This window comes from Phyllostomus discolor, chromosome 1 (assembly GCF_004126475.2).
Source record: "Phyllostomus discolor isolate MPI-MPIP mPhyDis1 chromosome 1, mPhyDis1.pri.v3, whole genome shotgun sequence".
Classification (NCBI taxonomy): domain Eukaryota; kingdom Metazoa; phylum Chordata; class Mammalia; order Chiroptera; family Phyllostomidae; genus Phyllostomus; species Phyllostomus discolor.
Window position 1 is genome coordinate 210,802,244 of NC_040903.2, and position 21,258 is coordinate 210,823,501.

Here is a 21,258-nt window from a genome sequence, read left to right on the forward strand (position 1 = left end):
AGCCTGCCTGACCCGGTGACCTCGGGCGTTTCCTCCAGCTGTGTGCGCCGTGTGGTTTGGAGCAGAAAGAACATTTCCTGCCCGTCCCAGCTGGGGAGGCTGGGTTATGCCACAGAAACAAGTAACCCCCAAAATTCAGGGGCCGGTTTCATCCATGCAGAGGCTGCTGCCACTCTTTAGGCCATGTGATGGCCAGTGACCCAGAACGCTCCAGTCCAAGGTCACCTCCATCTCAGTCCTCGCTTCCCCAATCCCCACTGCAGGGGACGGGGGTGTGGGGAATGCCTTCCCCCACCCCACCACCCACCATGCGCTATCTCTGCCAAACCCTTCATTTTGCCTGTGGGGACCCTCAGGCCAGAGGGGGAGGGGCCTTGGAGCAGCTGTCTATTGGCCAGCGGGAGGGGGTGGGGTCAGCACTCCTGGGTAAAGTTGGGCCCCACCCTGTCAGAGCTCCCCAGAGAGGAGTCCCTGGCATTTTAGGTTGTGGTGCAAAGGCCTGGGCTGGTGTGTAGACCACTAGCCGTGCATCCAACCAGGGGACAGGAGGAGAAGGTAGCAGAGGAAAGAGAAGGCAAGGAAGAGAAAGGAGAGAATCAGGAGACAGTCGGGGGCCGCAGGGGACCCGCCAGGCCGGCTGGCTTGGAGGCCTCGACCGTCGGCATTCTCCCCGCAGCCTCCCTGCGCCGCCGGCCTCACCTTCCCTCTGGCCAGCTGGTGGGCAGGGCCTGCGGCCCGCTCCGGGCTCCCTTGCTTGCTCAGAGCGGCCCTGCTTGCGGCCCCGCCGGCGTTGGCACGGTGACAGTAGCCAAGTGTGCAAACTTGTGCCATTGTCCCCAGGCCAGGGGGAGCCATGGAGACTGGCTAATATGACACAGGAAAATGTTTGCTGATGGCAATTCTATGGGCTTTGTCCACCTCTTTCTCCATCATGACGACTCGATTTAAGTCCCTAACTGTTTGACTACAAATGCAAGGGGACCGTGCAACGCCAACCTTTTGTCCGGCCGCGCTGAATGGGCAATTCAGGCTTTGTGCAGCTCAATTGAGGAAGCAAACATAAAGACAAGATTCCTGAGAGCTCCGGCCGCCTTCCCATGGATATCCCAGCCCCTCGTTAGCGGGTCCTTCCCGGCTACCTTTGCCCGGCGCGCCTCTGGCCCTCGCAGGCCTGCCGCGGCCCAGGCTTCGGGGCGCGGGGTGGGGAGCAGAGCGAGGGGAGAGCGGAGAGCCACTCAACACTCAAGGACAGCGGCTTACCGTCCGATTGTCTGTCTGCACTGGAGCATGGCAGCTGCGGGCCCGGGGCCCCGGGGGAGGATGACAAGCCCGTCCCTTCTGGGCCCGGCCCCTCCTCCGTCCTGGACTTTTAAACACACACACATGCACGCACACTCACACACGCGCGCGCGCACACACACACGCTGCCCCCTCGAGAAACCAGGGAACTGGGGTCAAGGGGAGGAGGGCACGGAGGCCGAGGCGAGAGTGGAGCTGAAGGGTAGAAATTTACCGGGAAATGATTGCATTTGGGAGCTGTCTTTTTTGTGATGGTCCCCATGGTGACAATTTGTGACGGCAAAGAATGTGGGAACGGGGCGCTGCCGCCTGATTGGGATGCTTTGTATCTGGAGAGGCGCTCCTGATTGGCCTGAGGGGCCCCCCAGCTCTGGGGACTTGTCCTCCATTCAGCCCACTCGAGGGCGGCACAACTGCTTCCAGCCTGACGCTTGCAGCCTGCGGCTGCACGGGCCTGGCCCGGGTCTGCGGCGGAGCCGGCGGGGCCACCTCGGGGGCCAGGGCCCAGGCCGGCACCCTCGGTCAGTGGGGAGGCCGGTAGGCTGGGCTCCACAGGGGTGGGGGTGGGGGGGGTGGGGCAGGCAGGGGCCCAGGGGAGGGGCGAGGGGCTGTGGGAGGTGGCCCAGGAGGCATGAAATTGCGGCAGATGCTTCTGCGGGGGAGTTCCCGCTGCCACAGCCTGAGCTCAGCCCGCCAGGCAGGCCCGGGCTTGAGTGCCAGACAGGGGTCCTGCCTGTCCTGCGTGAGCGCTGGGGGTGGAGCGTGGCACCCGAGGAGGGGGGCGGATGCTGGCGGGGCTGGGGGTGGGGTGGGGGTGGGAGGGGGAGGGCACCACCAGGGAGAGAGGGGCTTGGCTTTGCTCGGAAGCGCAGCAGTCACCTCTGCTCAGAGAAGAAGAAGGCTGCCGGCAGGTCGAACACGTTGGCGGCGTGCTGTGTGGGAGGCACGGCGCCCGCCCTGGGAGCGAGGGCACTTGTGCTCCAGCCCCAGCAATGGCACTAGTGGCTGGGTCACCTTGGGCCGGTCACCTGACCTCTCTGAGCCTCGGCAGCCAGCGAAGGGCCACAGACTCCAGAAGACTGTGCCGGAGCCTGTTGCATCGCAGCTGCTCGGGAGATGCTTGGCCACTCACATGGGTGTCCCTCTGCCCGCGGCCGAGGGGTGCTGGGGCCGGGGCCACCGCTACAGCCGCGCGGCCTTTGGGGAGGGCCGAGCGGGCTGCTCGGGGAGACTCCAACGGCCTCTGTGTCCCGCAGGTCAGCTCTGTGCCCTTCCCTGGAGCTGCCACCTGCTAGCAGAGCCGCCCTCTTCATGGAAAGCCCCGTGCAGTGGCCCCCTGGTGATGGCATCCGACAGTGACGTGAAGATGCTGCTGAACTTCGTGAACCTGGCGTCCAGCGACATCAAGGCGGCCCTGGACAAGTCCGCGCCTTGCCGCCGCTCCGTGGACCACCGCAAGTACCTGCAGAAGCAGCTCAAACGCTTCTCCCAGAAGTATTCCCGGCTTCCGCGCGGCCTCCCCGGCCGCGGGCCCGAGCCTCACCTGAAAAGGGGGCCCGAGGACCGGCCCGGGAGGCTGCCCCTCGATGCTGGCCCTGACGCCAGTGCTGCTGGTGGTGGGGACTGCAAGGAGAAGGCTCTGGGGAACCCCTACGGGGTGGAGTGTCTCTCTAAGGAGCAGGCCCTGCAGGGGCAGAATCCAGAAGCTGCCAGGCCTGGCCAGGTGCCCATGAGGAAAAGACAGCTGCCCGCTTCCTTCTGGGAAGAGCCGCGGCCCACCCACAGCTACCCCGTGGGGCTGGAGGGGGTCCTGGGCCCCAGAGAGGGACTTCCCTGTGAGGGTAAGAAACACTGCAAGGGCTTGGAGCTTTTAGGGCCTGAGATGGCCCTGGTGCCCATGTCCCCGAGGGCACCGGGTGAGAAAGAGCCACCCAAGATGCCCGGGGTCGCCCTGGTGGGCCGAGTCAATGCCTGGAGCTGCTGCCCCTTCCAGTACCATGGACAGCCCGTCTACCCCGGCCCTCCAGGGGCCTTGCCTCAGGGCCCCATCCCCAGCCTGGGCCTCTGGAGGAAAAGCCCAGCTTCCCCCGGGGAGCTGGCCCATTTCTGCAAAGATGTGGATGGCCCAGGGCAGAAAGTTTACAGACCCGTGGTTCTGAAGCCTATCCCCACCAAGCCAGCCATGCCCCCACCTATCTTCAACGTCTTTGGCTACCTCTAGCTGGGCCGGGAGGGCTTGGCCCCGCCTCCGGCCTTGCAGGAGTGCTGGGGGCCCGGGGAGCTCTCCTTGAGGGGAGTGGGCTGGGCAGTGGCGTGGCTTCTTGAGAACCTTCCCTTTCTGCGTGTGCAAACTGGGGAGCGGGGCGTGGTGGGGCGTGGCGGGGCGCCGGCTCCTCGGGCGGGCAGTCGCCTTGGGAGCGGCAGGGCTGGGCTCGCTGGTCCTTCTCCAGCCCGGCTGGGGCCCGGCAGACCACTGTGCCGCCGTCACGGCGCAGACCTCGGGCGGGCAGCGAACTCTGCCCCGGGGCTGCCAGCCGCCCCAGAAGCCCGGGTCCCTCATCTGTCCATCCGCCACCCACTGTAAGCCAATCTCAGTTCTGTTCTTGTTGTTCTTTGTACATATTAAGGTTAAAAGAATAAAGACGTTTCTTTTGCAGTTTCCACACCTCGGGTGTCGTCGTGACGCTGAAGGGTCCAAGGGCCCTGGAAGTACTGCTGCCTATGCCCGGGGGGAAGGCTGCTCGTGGCAGTGATTAGCGGCGGGGGCCCGGGGCTGGGGGGTCCCAGAGCCTGTGCGGAGTCTGGGGATGGTGCTGGTTGGACCACTAGGGAAGGCGTTCTGGTTCTCTGTGTCAGGGACGGAGGCTGTGGGGGGGGGCCTGATCCTCGGAAGGTCCGACTGCTCTGGAGAACAGGGAGGCTGGCGCCAGGGGAGGCGGAACAGCGGTCTTGGCTCTGCTGCGGGACGTGGGGCTGGGCCTTCCCTCTGGGCCCCCTCGGGCCACCTGCAGGATGAGGGCTGGGGCGACACTGGTCCCCTCTGTGGTGCCTGCCACCCTGATCAGGCCTCAGAATCCTTCCCATCATAAGGCTCTGGGGTTAGCGGGCACTGAGGGGTTTCCCACCCTGCCTGCCCGTACCCCGGCTTCCCCCAGCAGCCCACGGATGGCGTGCCCGCTGGGGAGGGGCTCCCATTGGACGTTCTGGGGCTTCCGAGCCACAGAGGCTGTGCGGCAGGGGCAGAAGGGTTCTGAGTGGTCGTCTGGCACACGGGACAGGGAGTCCTCAGCCAGCACCTCCACCTCAGGCGGCTCGGGTCCCAAAGAGCAGGGAGGGACTAGGAACAGGTGCGTGCACACGTCCTCTCCCCCTACCTGCACATCATCACAGAGGCCCCCGGACCCGCACAGCACAGCAGCGTTAAAAACGCTGATCCAGGCTCTGCCGCCCACTAGGCTGTGTGACCTTGCACAAGTTACTCGACCTCTCTGTGCTGAAACGTCCTCATCAGAAAAATGTGATCAAACACAGACCTGCTTCTCGGGTTGTCGTGGGACGGTGTGAGTGCCCGGCTCTCCGAGGACTGCTGCCCGGGGGACCAGGACCTGCGCCTCCCAAGGCCCCTCCCCTGGAGGAAGCGTGATGTCTCGGGGCGGGCGCTGCCCCAATGCACTGGGCCTGGGCCCCCACAGCCTGGCTTCCCCCAGCCTTTCCCAGGGGGAAGCTGCCGGTGCGTGAATCCAGATGCCTGGGGCAGATGTCTGAGAGCAGAAACCTTTACTGCACGTGCCACCTGCCACCACGTGTCCCCGTGAGGGAACGAGCCGGGGAAAATGCACAGCTCGGAAGGCTTCCGTGCCGATGCTCCCCTGACCAAAAGGGGCATCGAGCTGGTTCGAGGCCAAGCCCCGGAAGTCACCTCCTACACACAGCCTCAGTCCCGGCACCAGGCCCGCCGCGCTCCTGCTCACGGGGTGGAACCGAGATCGGGATCTGAAGCGTTTGGTGATGCTGCAGAGATCTCTCTGAGGCTGAAATCCCCCCCTGGGGCTGGGAGACTCTGGGGGTGGGGTGGGGGTCTCTGCGGAGGGCGATGGCTGTAGAATCAACAAGCGGTAGTCGAAAGATCTACCAATCGCACAGCCTAGGCACCACCCAATCAGAAGGACCTTTGGGAGCAGGCCCGAGGCCAGGCATTCACCCTTCGGCTGCTGGGCTGTGGGAGGTGGGGGCGGGGACCTGAGGGGGTCACAGGTAGGGAAGGCACTCTAGGGGAAAGGGGCCCCAACCAGTGGCTGTGACCAACCGACACAGACGTACACCAATAATCCAAGAACCCAGATGCGGCACCAGCACCTCCCGGGCCCACGGGTCCCACCTCCTGTAAGTCAATGGCGTCCACGGGCAGTGGCTGGGCCCCCATTCCCACCTCTCCCACCACCTCCTCAGCCCCACCTCCTCCAGGGGGCGTCTCACTCACACCGCCCCGGGGTGCCTGGGGCCTCAGCCTGTTAGGACCCGCCAGGCCCTGACGCACCCCATGGACCAAGAGTGTACCTGACTCCCAGCCCCACCCCCAAGTGCACCTGAACACCTTTCTGCTCCATCTGGTCACTGACTGCCCTGGCCCCGCCCCTTCCAGGGTCGAACACCCTCAGTCTGGGAGGACGCGGTCTCCGTCAGGACTTCTCCAGGGCCAGCACCGCAAGGCCCTGTGGGACCGCGACCACACACAGGCTGGAACCCCGGGGACTGCTGTGTGTGCCTGCTGGTCAAGCGCCCTCCCTCTCTGGGCCTGTGCTCCCCTCTGGGCCACAGGCGAGTGGGCAGGGCTCTGCTGATCCCCTCTGGCCCGTGGCTTTGGAGTGTCTCTAGGAAGGCTCTTCCCCTGTAGGCAGACCCTGGCACTTGCCAGCTCTGTGGAACGCCAGAGTAGGTGCCACCAAGGCTGTCAGGAGCCCCGGCGATGACAAGCCCACGGCCCCGGAGGAAAGAGTCAGAGGCAGAGCTGAGCCTGCAACCAGGGCCCCCAGGCCTACCCCCCCGCCCAGCTGCTCACTTTCTGAGGGCCAGAAACACAGTGTGACCCGGCTGAGGACTCTTCCGGATCCCGCGGCAGCCCGCATAGGCTCTCACCGGGGTGGCCTGCCTGCCGTGGTGCCCTTGCCACCGCTTTGGTCACACCTGGTAAGTCGCTACAACTGCCATGGAGACCGGCATGCGGGCCTCAGCTCCGGGGCCTCTGATAAGGAGGCGCTTTCTCACCTGCCCCACCAAAGGTGGGTGGGCAGCTCCAGCCTGGCTCACCCCCCAGGGCCTCAAGGGGCTGGAGGAGGCAGCGAAGGGGGCGGGGCCTCATGCCCCTCAAGGCACGACCTTGCAAGGGCTGATGAGGACCATCGCTCCAGCACCCAGGCCCACAGCGGCCAGCACATAAACGGTTTTTCTCCTTAGTGTCTCGACTTCTGTGCCGGGACGGGACTGAGCGGGACCCAGAGTGCCAGGGAGCATGCTCACTGGGGACAACCGTCAGGAGACCTGTGTGCACCGAGACCCTGCTTGTGGGGAAGCTCCCGTTTCCCTGGTGACTGACCAAGGACAGGAGACCACCCTCGATAGCTCTGGCTTTTGCAGCGCAGGGAGCTGCCCCTTCTCGGGCGGTGGGTCTCTCCCGGCGGATGAAGCGCACACCCTCTGGCGTCTTCCAGAAGCCCAAACCAAGGCGATGCATTCAGGAGTCTGGGTGCTCTGTCCCCACCTCCACTCCTGCCGTGAGCAGCGAGGGAGACCCAGGCCCTGGGGTGGGGGCCTGATGGGAGGGACTGCGCTGGACAAGGGGGCACCTGTGCAACATTTATTGTACTCAAAGACGCCCTCTGGGACCGAGGGTCTCCTCACCCCCTGTCGGAAGTCAAGGGGAGAGTTTCACAGAGCAGGGGGCGGGGCCAGCTCCGCGGGGAGGCTGTCCAGGAAAGGCAGGCTCGCCCCCTGGAGACCCCCCCGCCCCCCGCCTCCGCAGCCTGCCCCAAGTTCTGGCTGCTGGCCTCTCCCGCCCCAGGAATGAAGGCCCCTACCATTCCTGATGGCACAGCAGGTCTGGGGTCTGCTCATCCATCAGAAAATAGCACAGTTTTCTTCTCCTGGACACAGTCCGTCCTCTGCTCCGCTGGGCACGGCTCTGGCCCAGAGGCCCGGCGAGGTCCCAGTGGCCGCCCCAGCTCAGTGGAGCAGCCCATGGCCTCGTCCATCACCAGGTCCCCCTGGATTTGGGGACACCCCCATCCTGAGATTCAGTGAAACAGTCTGAGGAACACTCCGTCCCCACGTGCCCCGGTTACTGGGTGTTCTCATACTTCAGGTATCTGATCAGCCTGCCTGGGAGGGGCAGCGTGTCCAGGAGTTTTATGCGGTATTTCCCGATGGCCTTTCGAACTTGCAGCCGGCAGAGATGAGCCAGAGGTCTCGGGGGCTCTGGGTGAAGGAAAGAGAGAGATGCTGGTTGGTCATTCGCAGTCTGCAAAGGGTTTGTTCCTTCCTCTGCACACGCAGGCTGACCTCAACGCAGCCCTTAGCCACAGGCAGGGAGTCGGGCCTGGGTTCCGGGTGATGCAGAGAGGCTGGGGCGCAGGGCGGGGTGCGGGGACTAGGCAGCTCCCAGCAGGTCCCAGAATCCCAGCGGGGACGCCGCCTCATACACTGGAGTTGCCTCAGCTACTTAGGGGTGAGGTAGGGACCGGCTGCAACTAATAATGAGGTCGTTAATTTCAACCCTGGGCACAGCATCTGGCCCAGGGGTGGGTGTTTGCTGAATCAGAGAATGCCATTCATTGATTCATTCAACAAACACAAGTCGACCGACCCTTTTGCTCTGCTTGGCTCCGTGTTCAGGTCTGAGACCCAGAGGTGCCGGCCCGGGGCCTTTTTCAAAGGTTCCACACCAGACACCGCCACCTGAGTGGGGTCCTGACAGGTGGGCAGGGAGCTGCCAGGGGAAGGGAGACAAGGGCCCTCCAAGCAGGGGAGACAGCAGCGCCAGGCCGAGGAGGCCAGGGGCCGCCCGGGGAAGACTGGGGTCCAGAGGGGGTGCCAGGGGAGGAGGACAGAGAGGCCAGGCAGCCGAGGTGCTGCCTTGCCAGGTGACAACGTGCCATCCCTGTGTGTCTGACACTTCCGCTGCCTGTCCATCTCAGGCAGGGCAGAGCCCGCCCTCCAGGAAGGGTGGCCCCTTCCTCAGCTGAGCGGAGCCTGAACTTGTGGGGAAGAGGGCACAGGGCCACTGGTGTGCAGAGGGCCCAGGGCCACTGGGGCCGAGCTGGTGACCGGCCACCCCTTAGAAGACTCTGGGCTCATCACGCCACCTCTCAGAGCCTCTTCGGCCCTTCCTCCGGGGATAACAGTGCCAACGTCACAAACCTGGATGACAAAGCATACGGAGTGTTCTGCAGGTGGGGGGTGGGCTTTCCGGTAACCAAAATAGGTACTTGTTACTAAATGTTTAGTTCTGCTCATTTTTCCCTGGGACCTGCCCTAGTTGTAAGGGATTAGCCTTCTCTAGGGAGGACAGGAGGCGGGGACAGTGAGGGGCAAGGCCAACATCCAAGCGTGGACTGCTCCGCCCTCTAGTGGCCATGGAGGGTCATGGCGCCCACAACCGATTATTCGCGAGCTGCGTGTTCAACACTGAGCACCCAGAGCTGTGCTCACTCAAGTCAATGCCTCCCTCCCCTGTCGCCGGCCCAGGAACTCCACCAAGGGTCTCTCAGTTCAAGTGCTTCCCAGGCGTTTGTATGAACGCAAACTCCTGCAGTAGGTTTAGTTCAAAGAGGTGTGGGGACCAAGGAGAAACGTGGCAGGTCGGAGTCGGGGCACTGGGACTCGGGGCACCTGGACAGGCAATAAGCCACCGGGTGACGGACTGCAGCAGCGGCAGGGTGACAGCTCGCCACGAGCCAGTCTCTGCCGAGGGCGGCTCGAACATCTCTGGGCAGATGCTTGATTCTCAGTAGGGGGTCAGCATCCAGTTCCACTGCTTCTGCTTCACCTGTCCAGGTGAGCTCCACAGTGCTTCAGAGGGATTCTCTACCTGGCTTAGCCAGGCTGCCCCATGGACCCCACACACAGCAGCTGGACTGTCACCATGCCCCCAGTGCCAGCATCCTCCCCCCACTGCCGCAGGCACCTCAGGCTCCTCCGTTCAGGTGGGGACGCTGAGGTGGGGTCACCTAGCAAGCTCCTGGCTCCGGAGCTCAGGGGCCTGCCTCCCAGACCGGAGCTGCTCCAGGGGTGGCCTGTGAGCCCGCAGCCCTGGTGCCCTGGGGGTGGGGGGGCATGCGGAAGTGTGAACCCTCGGGCCCTGCCCCGGACCTGCTGGCTCAGCACCTGCATTTCTGACAAGACGCCTGCGTGCTTTGAATGCGCTTTGCAGCGTGAGATGCTCTGATGTCATCATTCTTTCCTGGACCTCACCCTGCTGCCTCTCAGTGGCCCGCAGGTGTGGGCAGCTCATTCCAGACTCCAGGGATACAGTCATACCTCGGTACTCATCAGTTTCAAAACTTGCCAAACCCTGTACTTGTCGCATTTTGACCAGAAAAAAATGTTTCAGCCCCCAGCGCTTGCTCAAGACTCGTTGCACTTGCTAGAACTCGTATGATTCACGGCACCACCGCGCAAGAGAAAATGCTTCATCTCTCACCGCATTCAGTACTCACAGGTTTCGGCGCTCGTCACGAGTTCCGGGACGAACTAATGACGAGTACCGAGGTACCACTGTAGCTTAGGGAGCTGAAATTCTTTAAAATATCCTGGAAAGACTTAGTGGAGGGACTCGGGTTGCTCAAACCTGGGTTTGAGTCCCAGTTCTGCCACTAACGAGCGGTGAGACCTTGGCCCGGGTGACATGGTCTCTCTGAGGGTCGGCCTCCTCATGTACAAAACGAGGAGTCACGGAGACACTGTACATGACACGTGGCACCGAGCCTGGCACGGAGCAGGCGCCCATCAAATGTCAGTAACGGTCCCACGCCCCGAGCCCGAGGGCGGGGCCTGAGCCAGGCAGGGAGACGGGCCAGCATCAGTGACAGCCCCTACCTGCCTTCTCCTTGATGACGGCCCAGTCCTCGAAGCTGTCGATGTGCTCCTTCAGCCGCGAGCAAAGCTGCACGTTGCCCACGTAGTCCAGAAGGATGTCGATGATGGGCCCCGCCCAGCGGCTCACCTCGGGGGTAGACAAGACCTCGCAGAACTGAAAGAGAGCACACACCCGCGCTGAGTCCCCTGGGACCGAGGGCCCTGCCCCCGCAAACTCAGCCCACGGGTGGCAACCTAAGGCTGCTCAGGGCAGGGGGCGTGGGCAAGGGCAGACGCTGGGTACAGCAGGGCTGGGATCCGGTCCCTCCTCCTATCCACACAGGCCTCTGCTGGCAAAGTGGGAGGTGGGCAACATGGGCCAGTGGCATCGCCTCTCCAGCCTCAACTTCCTTGTCTAGGAAATGGGTTTATAACACCAGCCACAAGGGTTTATGAGAATTAAAGTGCTATGAACATGAGCTTTGCACATAGTAGGGCCCCAAAATGATGGCCATTAGCACTATAATGATCTCCAAGTGAAGGGTATTTCTAACTTCCTTGTTATTTTAGGTTCTGACTTTTCATTTTTTGAGAATTTTGCATTTATTTTTAGAGAGGGGAGAGGAGAGAGAGCAAGAGAGGGAGAGAAACATCAGTTGGTTGCTTCTCGCACACCCCCCAACTGGGAACCGGGCCCACAACCTAGCCGTGTGTGGGAGACCTCGTGGTTGGCAGGTGGGAGCTCAATCCACTGAGCCACACCACCTGGGGCAGGTTCTGACTTCTGCAGTCATCACTGTGGGCAGGTGCTCTGACTTTCTGCATCGCACCTTAGACCAGCCTGCTCTCACCTGCATCCCAATCCTGGTGGTTCAGCCTTCCATCCCAGGCACAGGTTGGTGAGGGCGGGGCTGATAAACCCCTCGTGTTTGCAGTGTTCCCTACGGGTACCCTCCTCCACTGTCCCTTCCTTAAATTCTCCAAGACAGCAAACCAAAAAAAGGGATTTCATTGTTCGTGTGAACCCTAAGTTCTGCTACCTCTAATGCACGCTAACCACCAGGCTCCGCTGCCGCCAAAGTGTGCCGACTACTAGTGGACACGCCCTCCAAAGCGCACCAACTACGAGACCGCACTCCCTCCAAGGCCCACGAACCGCCATGCTTCAGCAGTTCAGCCCACTCAGTCCGCACCGCCTCTGAAGTGTGCTGGCCCTGGCCAAACTCCCTAGGCTCCCACACCCCCTACCTGGACCACACTGGGTGCCTTGTCTCCCGCAAGCGCATCGCTGAACCTGCTGGAGGGGGGCGGGGCGGGCGGGTGCGGGCCGTTGCCATACAGGCACGAGAAGCAGGGCTCGCCGTTGCAGCCGAGGTCCATGAGGAACTTGAGCAGCGACAGATACTTCATGGCGAACATGATGGTAGCGGGGAAGGAGGTGGGGTGCGTGGCGATGTAGGCGTCAATGTTGGCGCCGTGGTCCAGCAGCAGCTGCATGATGCGCAGGGAGCCGTGGCGGATGGCCACGAGCAGGGGGCTGATGAGGTCGCGGTTGGGGTCGGCGCCGGCCAGCAGCAGCAGTTCGGTGGCGTAGGCGTTGTTGTTGACCACCGCGAAGTACAGCACGGAGCTGCGACGGTCCTCGTAGAGGCGCGCGCGCTCGGGCGCCAGCGGCGCGTTCACGTCGAAGCGCGCGCCCAGCAGCACCTCCAGCACCTCGTCGTTGTTGCGCTCCGCGGCCAAGTGCAGCGGGCTGATGCCGCTCCGGCGCACGCGCGTGCGGCTGGTCACCGGCAGCAGCATCTGCACGATCCTGCAAGGCGGGGCGGGCAGGCACGAGTCACGGAGCGGCCGGCACAGCGGGGCCAGCCCCTCCAGCAGGGGGTGCTGAGGGGCCAGGCTCGACCACTCACAGCTACTGTACGGGGAGGCACGGGCCCACCGGCAGGGGGCGCTGAGGAGCCAGCCATCCTTCACAGTTACCGCTGTGCCGAGGGTGGGTCTGCGGCTAGCCCTACTTCACAGATAAGGAAACGAGGCTCAGAGAGCTTCAGACCTTCCCAAAGTCGCATAGCCAGGTAGCGGTGGGGCTGAGTGACCATGAAGTCCCCTCCCCTGTCCTGTAAGTCTCAATGTGTCTTATGCAGAAGCCTGACTAGAGCCTCTCCCGGGCTCCCGGCCCTGCGTGTGGCCTGCAGTGGGCTGGCCAGGCGCCGACTGAGGCTGCAGATCCCGGTGTTACTCCCCTGCCGAGCGGGCACCGCTCTCAGCACGCCACCTGCACGCATCCGTTATGCCTAAGAGCCCTGAGGCGCGCTCAAGTACCATCCTCCTTTACAGACCAGGAAACAGGAGCCCAGAGAGGGTAAGGGACTTGCTCAGGGACACACAGCCAGTAAGTGACGGAGCCAGGACATGCACCCAGGTGGTCTGATCCCCTCTAGAGGGAGGGCCCGACTCTTAGCCACCCCTTTATGTCTCGTGGAGCAGTCGGGGTGACAGCAGATACGTCACCCAGCTTTGCCTTCTTCACCACGATGCCTCAGCTGGCCCGCCCCACCGGACCGTCCCTGCAGCACTGCGGGCCAGCCAGAGTGCTGTGCCCTCCTGACTGACGTGGCTCAGGGAAATGAAGTGACTGGTTGAAGATGGTTAAGCAGTTCTGGGTTCTTGACCCCAGGACTCTTGACCCCTTGCCTTTGCTGTCTTCCCCTGGGCCCTGGCCACCTGCAGGGACAAGCTCCTGTCACGATTCCATACCCTAATCCCCCTAATCCCTGATGACAGGTGACCTCACGGCTCCATGTGGTCTCCAAGGAGGTGGCCACGGCGGCCGAGGCCAGCTGGTGCCACCAGGCCTGTTCCCACGCCCCCCTGCCTCCTGGCACGCTGACTCCCCTGCTTCCTGGAAATCTGGTGCCAGCGACCTCCCGCTAGGAGCTCCGTGGAAAATGTTATTATTGTTAGTAACGCCGCGTTGGCCTAAAATATGTGTCTAAAACCTCAAAAGGAAATTCGCACACAGGGGGCTAATTGCCTACTAATTTCTATTTGTGCAGGCACAGGGGGCCTGACCTGGCTCTGGAGAGGTGCTGGTCAAAGGCAGGGCTGGGGGGCTCACCCTGGACCGAGGCCATTGGCAACAAATGCTCACTAACAGCCATAACCTGCCCAAGCTCAGTGGGAAAACAGCGAGAGGGTCTGCCCGGGGCCGCCAGCCAGAGGGGGCTGGTATCTCCGGCAGGTCACAGCTGCTCTCCGACACCCCCCTGCTGCAGGGAGGGGGAGTGGCAGAGAAATGTGGGAACGTGACTGGACACAGCCCAGGTTCCCAGAAGCACCTTCTTAGTAACACAGCCACATCGTCTCGCTGCTCCGCAGCTCCTGCAGGACTGTGCTGATCCGCACGTAAATGTGAAATGCTGGACAGGGTCTGGAGACCAGTGTGTCCACCATCCACTCCACAGAGGGCGGCGCCAAGGCCCGGGTGTGGGGCGGGAATGAGAGTGAGGTTGGACAGGAGGCAGGTGTTGGAGCCAGGCCAGAATGCAGATGTCCAGCAGCCCAGGGCCAAGCCTTTCCATGATGCCACTGACACCAGGAGTGACCACGCTGGTGGCCCTACTAATATCCACCCACACCGTCACCTCCCTCCCCTGGCCCATCCTGCTGGCTGGAGGACAGGCCGGGGGCCTTCCCACGTCTCCCTCGGGCAGCACCTGGGACCACAGAGTGCTTACTGCTCAAAGTGCCCCTTACGGAGAGGAGCAAGGGGCCCACTGCCTGATAGAACCCTCAGGGTCTAAGAGGCTCGGCTCCCTGCCCTTCCTCCTTTCCCCAGCTGGGGCGGGGGGAGCGGTGCCACACCTACCCACTCAGGCCCTGAGACCAGACCACACCCAGCTCAGGGCTGCTTCAAGGGGGCCCTGAGCACCTGCTCAGCAGGCGACCTTGGACCCCAGTCCCAATAACTAAGCCCCTGCCTTGTTCTTGGGACCCACCAGTCACTGAACCCCACTTTCTTTGCTCCAGGAGCTGACTCCCACCAGGATTCTTATCTCCCCAAGGCGGCTGCCCAGCCATGCTGCCCGCTGGCCTGAAACCCAGGCCAGCAGCAGGGGCTGAGCAGCGAGCTTCGAGCCCAAGCAGATGGTCCTTAGCATGGCGGGGGGGCCGCCCGGGGCGGTGGCCCCGGGTAACCCCACCGGCTCTGCTTCTCAGCGCTGGGCCGTCCCATGTCACCGAACCTCTGTGAATTACATCTACAGCAGAGGGGTAACGTAGTACTAGTGAGGGTGAGGATGACGGCTACCCTTTATGGAGGACCCCCTGCCTGTCGTCGTGTGTGCCTTTCTTTCCTAACTGACCGTCGCCATAGTATCTCTGAGCGTTTGCGGCGTCCCAGGCCCCCCAAGTGTGTTACCGGTTTACCACATTTAATCCTGGAGCGGACCCTCCGAGCTACGCACTGTATCTCACCTCCTCTTCCCAACAAGGGTCTCTGGCGTCTCCCGGCCGCCAGGGCGCGTGTGGCACACGGCGCTGCTGCTCCAGGTGTGCAGGCGTCCTGTGTGACCGGGTCACAGCGGGGTGACCTTTGTCAGCGTTCAGCGTAAATCTGACTGTGAGCTCGACTTTCACAAGGGAACCGCCCGCCCACGGACGGCTCTGCTGCCAATGCCGCTGAGCTGCACTGTGTCAGCCCTGCCCCATGTATGTGTGTGTGTGTGTGTGTGAGAGAGAGAGAGAGAGAGTGTGTGTGTTTGTTAGGGGAGGATTATCTCTTCTCTGAGCCCATGTGATGCTCGTGCCAGAGTCAGCAAAGCACCCCCCCCCCACTGCAGTGGGGCACCTGCCCAGGGTGCTCCCAAGGACACCCAGGGCCTCCCCAGCAGGGGGCTGCGGCTTCTCTGGGAGAGGCGGGAGCCGGAGCAGGGGGCGGGTCCTCCGTGAAGCAGGGACAGGCACTCGGAGTGGGGCTGGCTGAGGATTCAGACAGCCGCAGGGTGACTCAGAACCACTCAGGGAATCCCTAAAAATGCAGAGGCCTGGGCCCTGCTGTCTGGGGCCTGGGAGGCTGTGCAGGTGACCCAGGTGCCACACTCTAACGCACGCCCTCCTCCTTTCCCCCAGAAGACACAGGCAGCCAACCAGCTCCCTGCGGGGGACCGGGCCGGGCAAAGTGGCCTGTGCCCAGGCTCCAAGCCTCAGTGTCCCTTTTCATTAACGGGGACACTACTTGCCTCTCCATGTGCTTTATAAGCTGCATTTTAATGAAACGTGCTAAATGTCCTCTACTCTGCCATTTTCCAGAAAGAGTTGTGAGTGGCCTGCCAGGACAGTACAAATTAGAAGTAAAAGAGAAGGAAGATTTAAGAACCAGTGGGTCGGAAGCGAGGTCCAACGTTCATGCCTGCGTTCTGCGTCAGCTGTGAAATGGACTCTGAGAGGCTGCTTCTCCCCCAAGGGGCAGGAATGTGTGGGCGCCTTTTAGGAACGCTGCCCCCCAGCCGCAGCCCCGGCTGCTCGCACTGGAACCTCTGGGGGCGCGAGGCCCAAGCAGCTGGGGTTGCAAAGCGGCCCGGGGTTCCCGTGTGTGGGAGGAGCTAGGGCTGAGGACCGCTGGTTTTGATGATATTCTACATTTGGAGGAATCTTGGGGCATCTGTTCTTGTCTAATGGTTTCTTCATAAATCTGTCTCTGGTTCTAAGCTTTCGTTTCTCAAGCTGCCTTTGCCAAGCTGGAAATTAAAAAAGGCACACATGGTGCTTTGGAGGTGACTGAGACCTTGGTGTCTCGGGGGCCCCTCTCTCAGCCACACCTGAACGTCCCGTGCTCCAGCCAAGTGCGCCAAAGAGACGGCACCAACGGGGGAACGTGGAGACCAGCAGCTGAGCGCCGCTTTCCGGGCTCTGGGACGTCCCGGGCAGCCTGTGGGAGCGGGTGGAGGGCTCGCCTGGCCGTGGGCCTTGCCCAGTGGCAGGAGCTGCTGGGAACCCGACTGGAACCCTTTGCTGGGCAGGCCTCCAAAGGTGGCCTGGTCCCTGTCAGCCTCGGGGCACAGAGGAAAGCGGGGCCTGGGGACGGAGGGCAAAGAAGAAGCAGGGATATTGCTCTGGGAGTCAGCGTGAACCCACCCAGGAGACTAGGGGGGGGGGGCGGGACAACACAGACCAGTCCCAGCCGTGGCTCCAGCAAGGACCGGCCTTGCTCCCTCACCCTCAGGCGCACCCGGTGCTCCTTCAAACTCCCTCCTCCCCCACCGGGACCAGGCGTCTGCGTGGGACCAAGGGGTGCCCAGCGACAGGCCCAGCCCCTCTGGCACAGCCCCTTCTCTCCTCTGGCCGCAGTGTCCTCCTCCCCAAAACCAGAGGTTGGGTTAGTCAGTGGCTCCCCGAAAGCGTGAGCGGGCTGCACCTGGCTGGCTCAGGGACTTTATTCAAAGGTAGAGGTTGGCTCCCTTCGTCCCTGGAGAGGCTGGCTCAGCGGCTCCGGGAGATGTCATTTAAGGCGTGGCCCAGAGTGGCGGTGCTGGTCAGGCAATGTGGGGAGCCAGGGTGGGGGGCGGGGGGGAGGTAGGAGGTTTCCAAGGGCCAGCCCCCCTCCTCTCTTTCACCCTCTGGATCTCTCTGGGGTCAGGCTCAAGACAAACCACGTTTGTTGACTGATGCTGGGTCTTTCTGGAACTGAAGAAAAAGATGCCATCTTGCCCACCACCCCTGCCTGACTCGCTTTTTCTCCCCCAGCTTCACTGGGAAGGGATGGGGTGCACTCTCCCTGTGAAAGGGAGACCGATGCGGACCCCCAGAGCCCCTCCCCTGGGGCGGGCGCTCCGCTGGGTGCAGACGCCCCCTTCGTACCCACGCGTATCCATCTCACCAGTCCCCCCGGAAACAACCCCTGCAGCCCCAGGTGTGACTACGCCCCACTTCACAGAGGGGGACGCCGAGGCTCTGACAGGTTAAGCAACATGCCGAGTGGCCTCAGCAGGACTTCAAGTCCAGATCTGTCCGCCTTGCAGCCCGCCGTGTGGTCTAAAGAAGGCGGGGTTCCCTCTGTGCACGCACTGGGGGTGGGGCACGGAGAGGCCTCTTGGCTTGGCCACACATGCAGCCAGCCTGCAGAGCAGGGCGGGGGGCTCCTTGCGTCACCCCTGCACTCTCTGGGGTGCTGCTCTCACCCCCAGAGCCCCCTGCCTCCAAAAAGGCAGCCCACGGCCCCCACCACGCAGCCGCCTATGTCCCCCTCTTCTCCCTGCCGAGGGCAGGGCTGTGCCATCTGGGGTACCCAGGAAGGGATTTTAGGTGAAGAGGTTTTTATTCATTGTACATTGGTAACTGTAACAATTGAATCGTGTGACAAATGCTTCCTTGTGAAAACAAATTCATTCTAGTTTTTAAAAGAAGTCTTTAGAGGAAAATACTAAGCAATGAGACTACAGCTGTCTCAAACCAGGGGGGAGCCCATGAAGGGTCAACGTCAGGGGAACACTGGTCAAGTGGGCATTCCTGGGCCCTGTGCATCCTGGACGGGCAGCCGGAGCTCCCCTGGGCGCGTCCTCCCTGACCCCTCCGGCCAGTGGTGGTGCCGGTGGATGTTTAAGAAGTGAGGAGGGGGCGTGAGGGAGGGGCATCATCTGTAGCCTGCACCAATGTCTGTGGTGTGAATGCTCCCACCACGGCCAACTCCGGGCTGTCCGTGTGAGCCATCAGCTCACATAAGCTGCTGCGGACAAGCGCTACCCCTGCCTCCAGCCAGGACCACTGCGGAACGCGCTCTCGTAATGTCGTGAGTTTGTGTGTGAGCATACACGTGCACGACCCCTCCCTGCCCTCACCTCGCTCAGAGGACTCACACTGAGTAAGTGCACAGTAAAGGCTCAGCCACCATCCCCAGTGCTGTTTGTGTCACTGCAGGCCTCCCTGCCCGCTCGCTGATGGCCTGGGAGGTCACCTTTGCATCCCCTCCAGAAACACCCGCTCTGCTAGTCTAGTCTAGCCTTGAGGGGAGCTCCTGCAGAACGGGGACGGGTGAATTCCTGCCGTCTGCAAGCCGTGTGACTCTGAGCAAGTCGCTCAACCTCTCTGTGTCTGGCCCTCCTCATCTGAAAACCGGAGCTAACAGTGTCTGCCTCAGTAGGTTTGTTAAAAAGGCCGTTGGAAGGGGAGCCGCCAAAATGACCGAATCAGTTAACAACAGAAGGTGGTGGGTGGTGCCGTGCGTTCTCTGGTTATTACTGTCCTTGTCACTGCGGGCATTGGCGCTAGCTCGCTAACGGCTGAGTTACCACCGTTTTCCTCGTGTCCACCATGGGTGCCCTGCTCTCTGACCTGAGCCTGCCTGGCCCTGTGGGCGGGACGCTGGGGGGGTGTCCCCCAGGGTGGGCAGGGCGGCGGCCAGCGGCCGGGGGCTGACCTGTAGTTGCCCTTCCTGGAGGCGATGTGCAGGGGCAGCATGCCGTCCTTGTTGGCCTTGTTGGCGTCGGCGCCCTGCGACAGCAGGAACTCCACCACCGCCTCGTGCTCGTTCTTGCAGGCCTCGTAGAGGGCCGACGCGCTGTCGCTGGCCTGCGTGTTGATGTCCGCGCCTGGAGGAGGAGGGGCGGTGTTCAGGGCGGTCCCGGCCCCTGTCCCTGTCCCTGTCCCTGTCCCTGTCCGTGCTGGGCTGCGCTGACCGCCGTGATGCCCTGGATCCTTGGAAAGGAGGGGCCCACCCAGAGGACCCCTGGCTCCCTTCCATGACACTGAGACCCTGGGGGGGGGCCTGCCAGCCCGGGCGGGGGCCTCTGGGTGGGGCAAAGCTGCCACGGTGATGCTGGCACTTCCTGCGCACTTACTACGTGCCGGGCACCGTGCTTTACACCTGTCGTCTCTTTGATTCCATGACGGAAGCCCATGGGACCAGCTCTGCTCTTGTCTCTGTGTCACGAAGCACAGGGAACCTGCGCCACTTGCCCCTGGCCGTCCGGCTCACAAGCGAAGGGCTGGAACGTGAATCCAGGCAGTCTGGCGGCAGAGGCTGCCGGAGACCGTCCGACGGTAGAGTTCCCGACCCTCGGTCCAGGGGGAACGCCCCAGGCCCTGCCACGCAGAAGGCCCTCTCAGCTCTTAGGGTGCAAAGCCCCGTTGCCCGTTTCCAAGAAGAAGAGAGGGGTGACTTCCTGTGTCCTTTGAAGGCGGCACTGCTGCGCTAGGCACACAGGCGTGGGAGCTGAGCCCGGGGAGGTCGTGTCCCACCCCTCCTCTGTCTCCTGGCAGGGAGGCAGGGGACCGGCCTGCGCTCGCTGCCCCTGACAGCTCACCGGTCCCTCCTCGCTCGGGGAGGGAGCAGGGCTGGGGCAACAGTGGACGATGGTCAGGAAGAGCTGCCATCGAACGAAAGCCCCATGGCTCCTCGCTCCCAGGGCATGCTGTTTATCTCAGGCGTTCTGGTCATTTCTGATTTCTGGTGACGGGGTTCCGGTCTGCTGGGATGGGCTCAGACTGTTGTGACTGACAAGCACCAGCTGAAGCTGCCGTGTCCTGGCTCACACCCTCCACCCCCCCACCCCCACCCCCATGGCCGTGCGCAGCTTGCAGGGGCCCCGTTTTCTCGCCTGATGACCGGGAACCATAACACCTACTATGTGGGGTAGCTGCAAGAGCTAAGTAACTATCTGCTACAGGCCGGAGGTGCCCCTCCCCCCACCAAACGCCCATGCTGAAACCTGACCCTCATGGTGGCTGTGTCAGGAGCTGGGCCTTTGGGAGCTGATTCCGTCCCGAGGCCAGAGTCCCCATGAGTGGGATCTGCATCCTAATCAAAGGGACCACAGAGCGTCTCTCCCTTTCCCAACACGCGAGGACATGGTGAGATGGCGGTTGTCTGTGAGCCAGGGAGTAGGCCCTCACCAGACACCGAATCTGCCAGCACCTTGACCTTGGACACCTAGCCTCTGGAACGGCGGGGAATAAGCTCCTGCCCTCTACAAGCAGTTCCGTTAGAGCAGCCTGAACAGACTCTGCACCGATGTCCCGCACAGTGCCGGGCACGGAGGAGGCACTTGGCACCGGCATCGGGCCATGCTCGGGGACGGAGGGGTCTGGGCACAGGGTCGGGTCCAGCACCCCTCACCCCCCATCCCTGAGGGAGAGTCGGCCCTGACGGACCACGGGAGCTCTCACAGCCAGGCTCCCTTGAAGCCTGGATCCTGCCAGCATAGCCGACGGCTTGCACAGGAAGAATATTTGGGTTTGAAAGTGGACCCAGCCCATAGAGGGAGCAGACCGGGACCCCGAGTGCCGGCAGGAGAGCCCAGCAGAAAGTTAGTCTGGTCCCTGCCCATCGAGCACCCTGCCCTTTGCCCGAGCGCCTTGCCTGGGCTCCCAGGACCCTGCCCGTGCCCTGTGCCCCTCTGTTCTCGAGCTGGTCCGTCCAGCCTCACGCCCAGCTGTGAGGAAGCGCCTTGGGCCTATTCCCCTCGCTGCCTAGGCCCGTGCTAAGTGGACAGGTATCTGAACAAAGTCCCACAAAGGCCATTCTTGAGGGCTGTGTGGCGGCGGGGTGCAAAGAACACGCAGGTTGGGGTCAGATGGACGTGGTCAGAATCCAGGCTCTGACTGTGGCCAATCATTCAACCTCCGAGCCCCAGTCTCCTTGTCTACGAGAGGGGATCCCGTATGGCTATGGAGAAAACCACATCGGCCTAGTCTCTGTTCATGCATAGCATAGTGCCTGGCACATAGTAGGTCTTCAGCAAAGTATTCCAACTCTGTGCCTGGGTCTGCCTTACCTCTGGCCCCTCTGTTGCTAGAGAGAGAGAGAATCCTCTCCCAGAGAAAAAGAAATCGAAGGTATTCTTGGGGGAGATTAGAATATAATGTTCTTTACCCCAAAAGAATGTGTCATTG

General features: G+C 62.5%; 2 protein-coding genes across 2 annotated transcripts in view; one reads left to right on the forward strand and one right to left on the reverse strand.

Annotated features, from left to right (window-relative positions):
- The first annotated feature begins 690 nt into the window (after window positions 1–690).
- On the forward strand, window positions 691–3,964 carry FAM181A (family with sequence similarity 181 member A). Its single transcript, XM_028507987.2, has 2 exons — window positions 691–1,820; window positions 2,556–3,964. Exon 2 carries the CDS (start codon window positions 2,642–2,644, stop codon window positions 3,518–3,520), a length of 879 nt encoding a protein of 292 aa, XP_028363788.1. The 5' UTR covers window positions 691–1,820; window positions 2,556–2,641; the 3' UTR covers window positions 3,521–3,964.
- A 3,174-nt stretch (window positions 3,965–7,138) lies between these two features.
- Window positions 7,139–21,258, reverse strand: part of ASB2 (ankyrin repeat and SOCS box containing 2) — a 37,881-nt gene continuing 23,761 nt past the window's right edge. The window contains exons 7-10 of the mRNA XM_028507171.2: window positions 18,785–18,956; window positions 11,617–12,181; window positions 10,390–10,543; window positions 7,139–7,770 (exon numbers count right to left, since the gene is read on the reverse strand). Coding sequence (XP_028362972.1) covers window positions 7,634–7,770; window positions 10,390–10,543; window positions 11,617–12,181; window positions 18,785–18,956 — 1,028 coding nt within the window. The 3' untranslated portion in view covers window positions 7,139–7,633. The remainder of the gene's footprint in view (window positions 7,771–10,389; window positions 10,544–11,616; window positions 12,182–18,784; window positions 18,957–21,258) is intronic.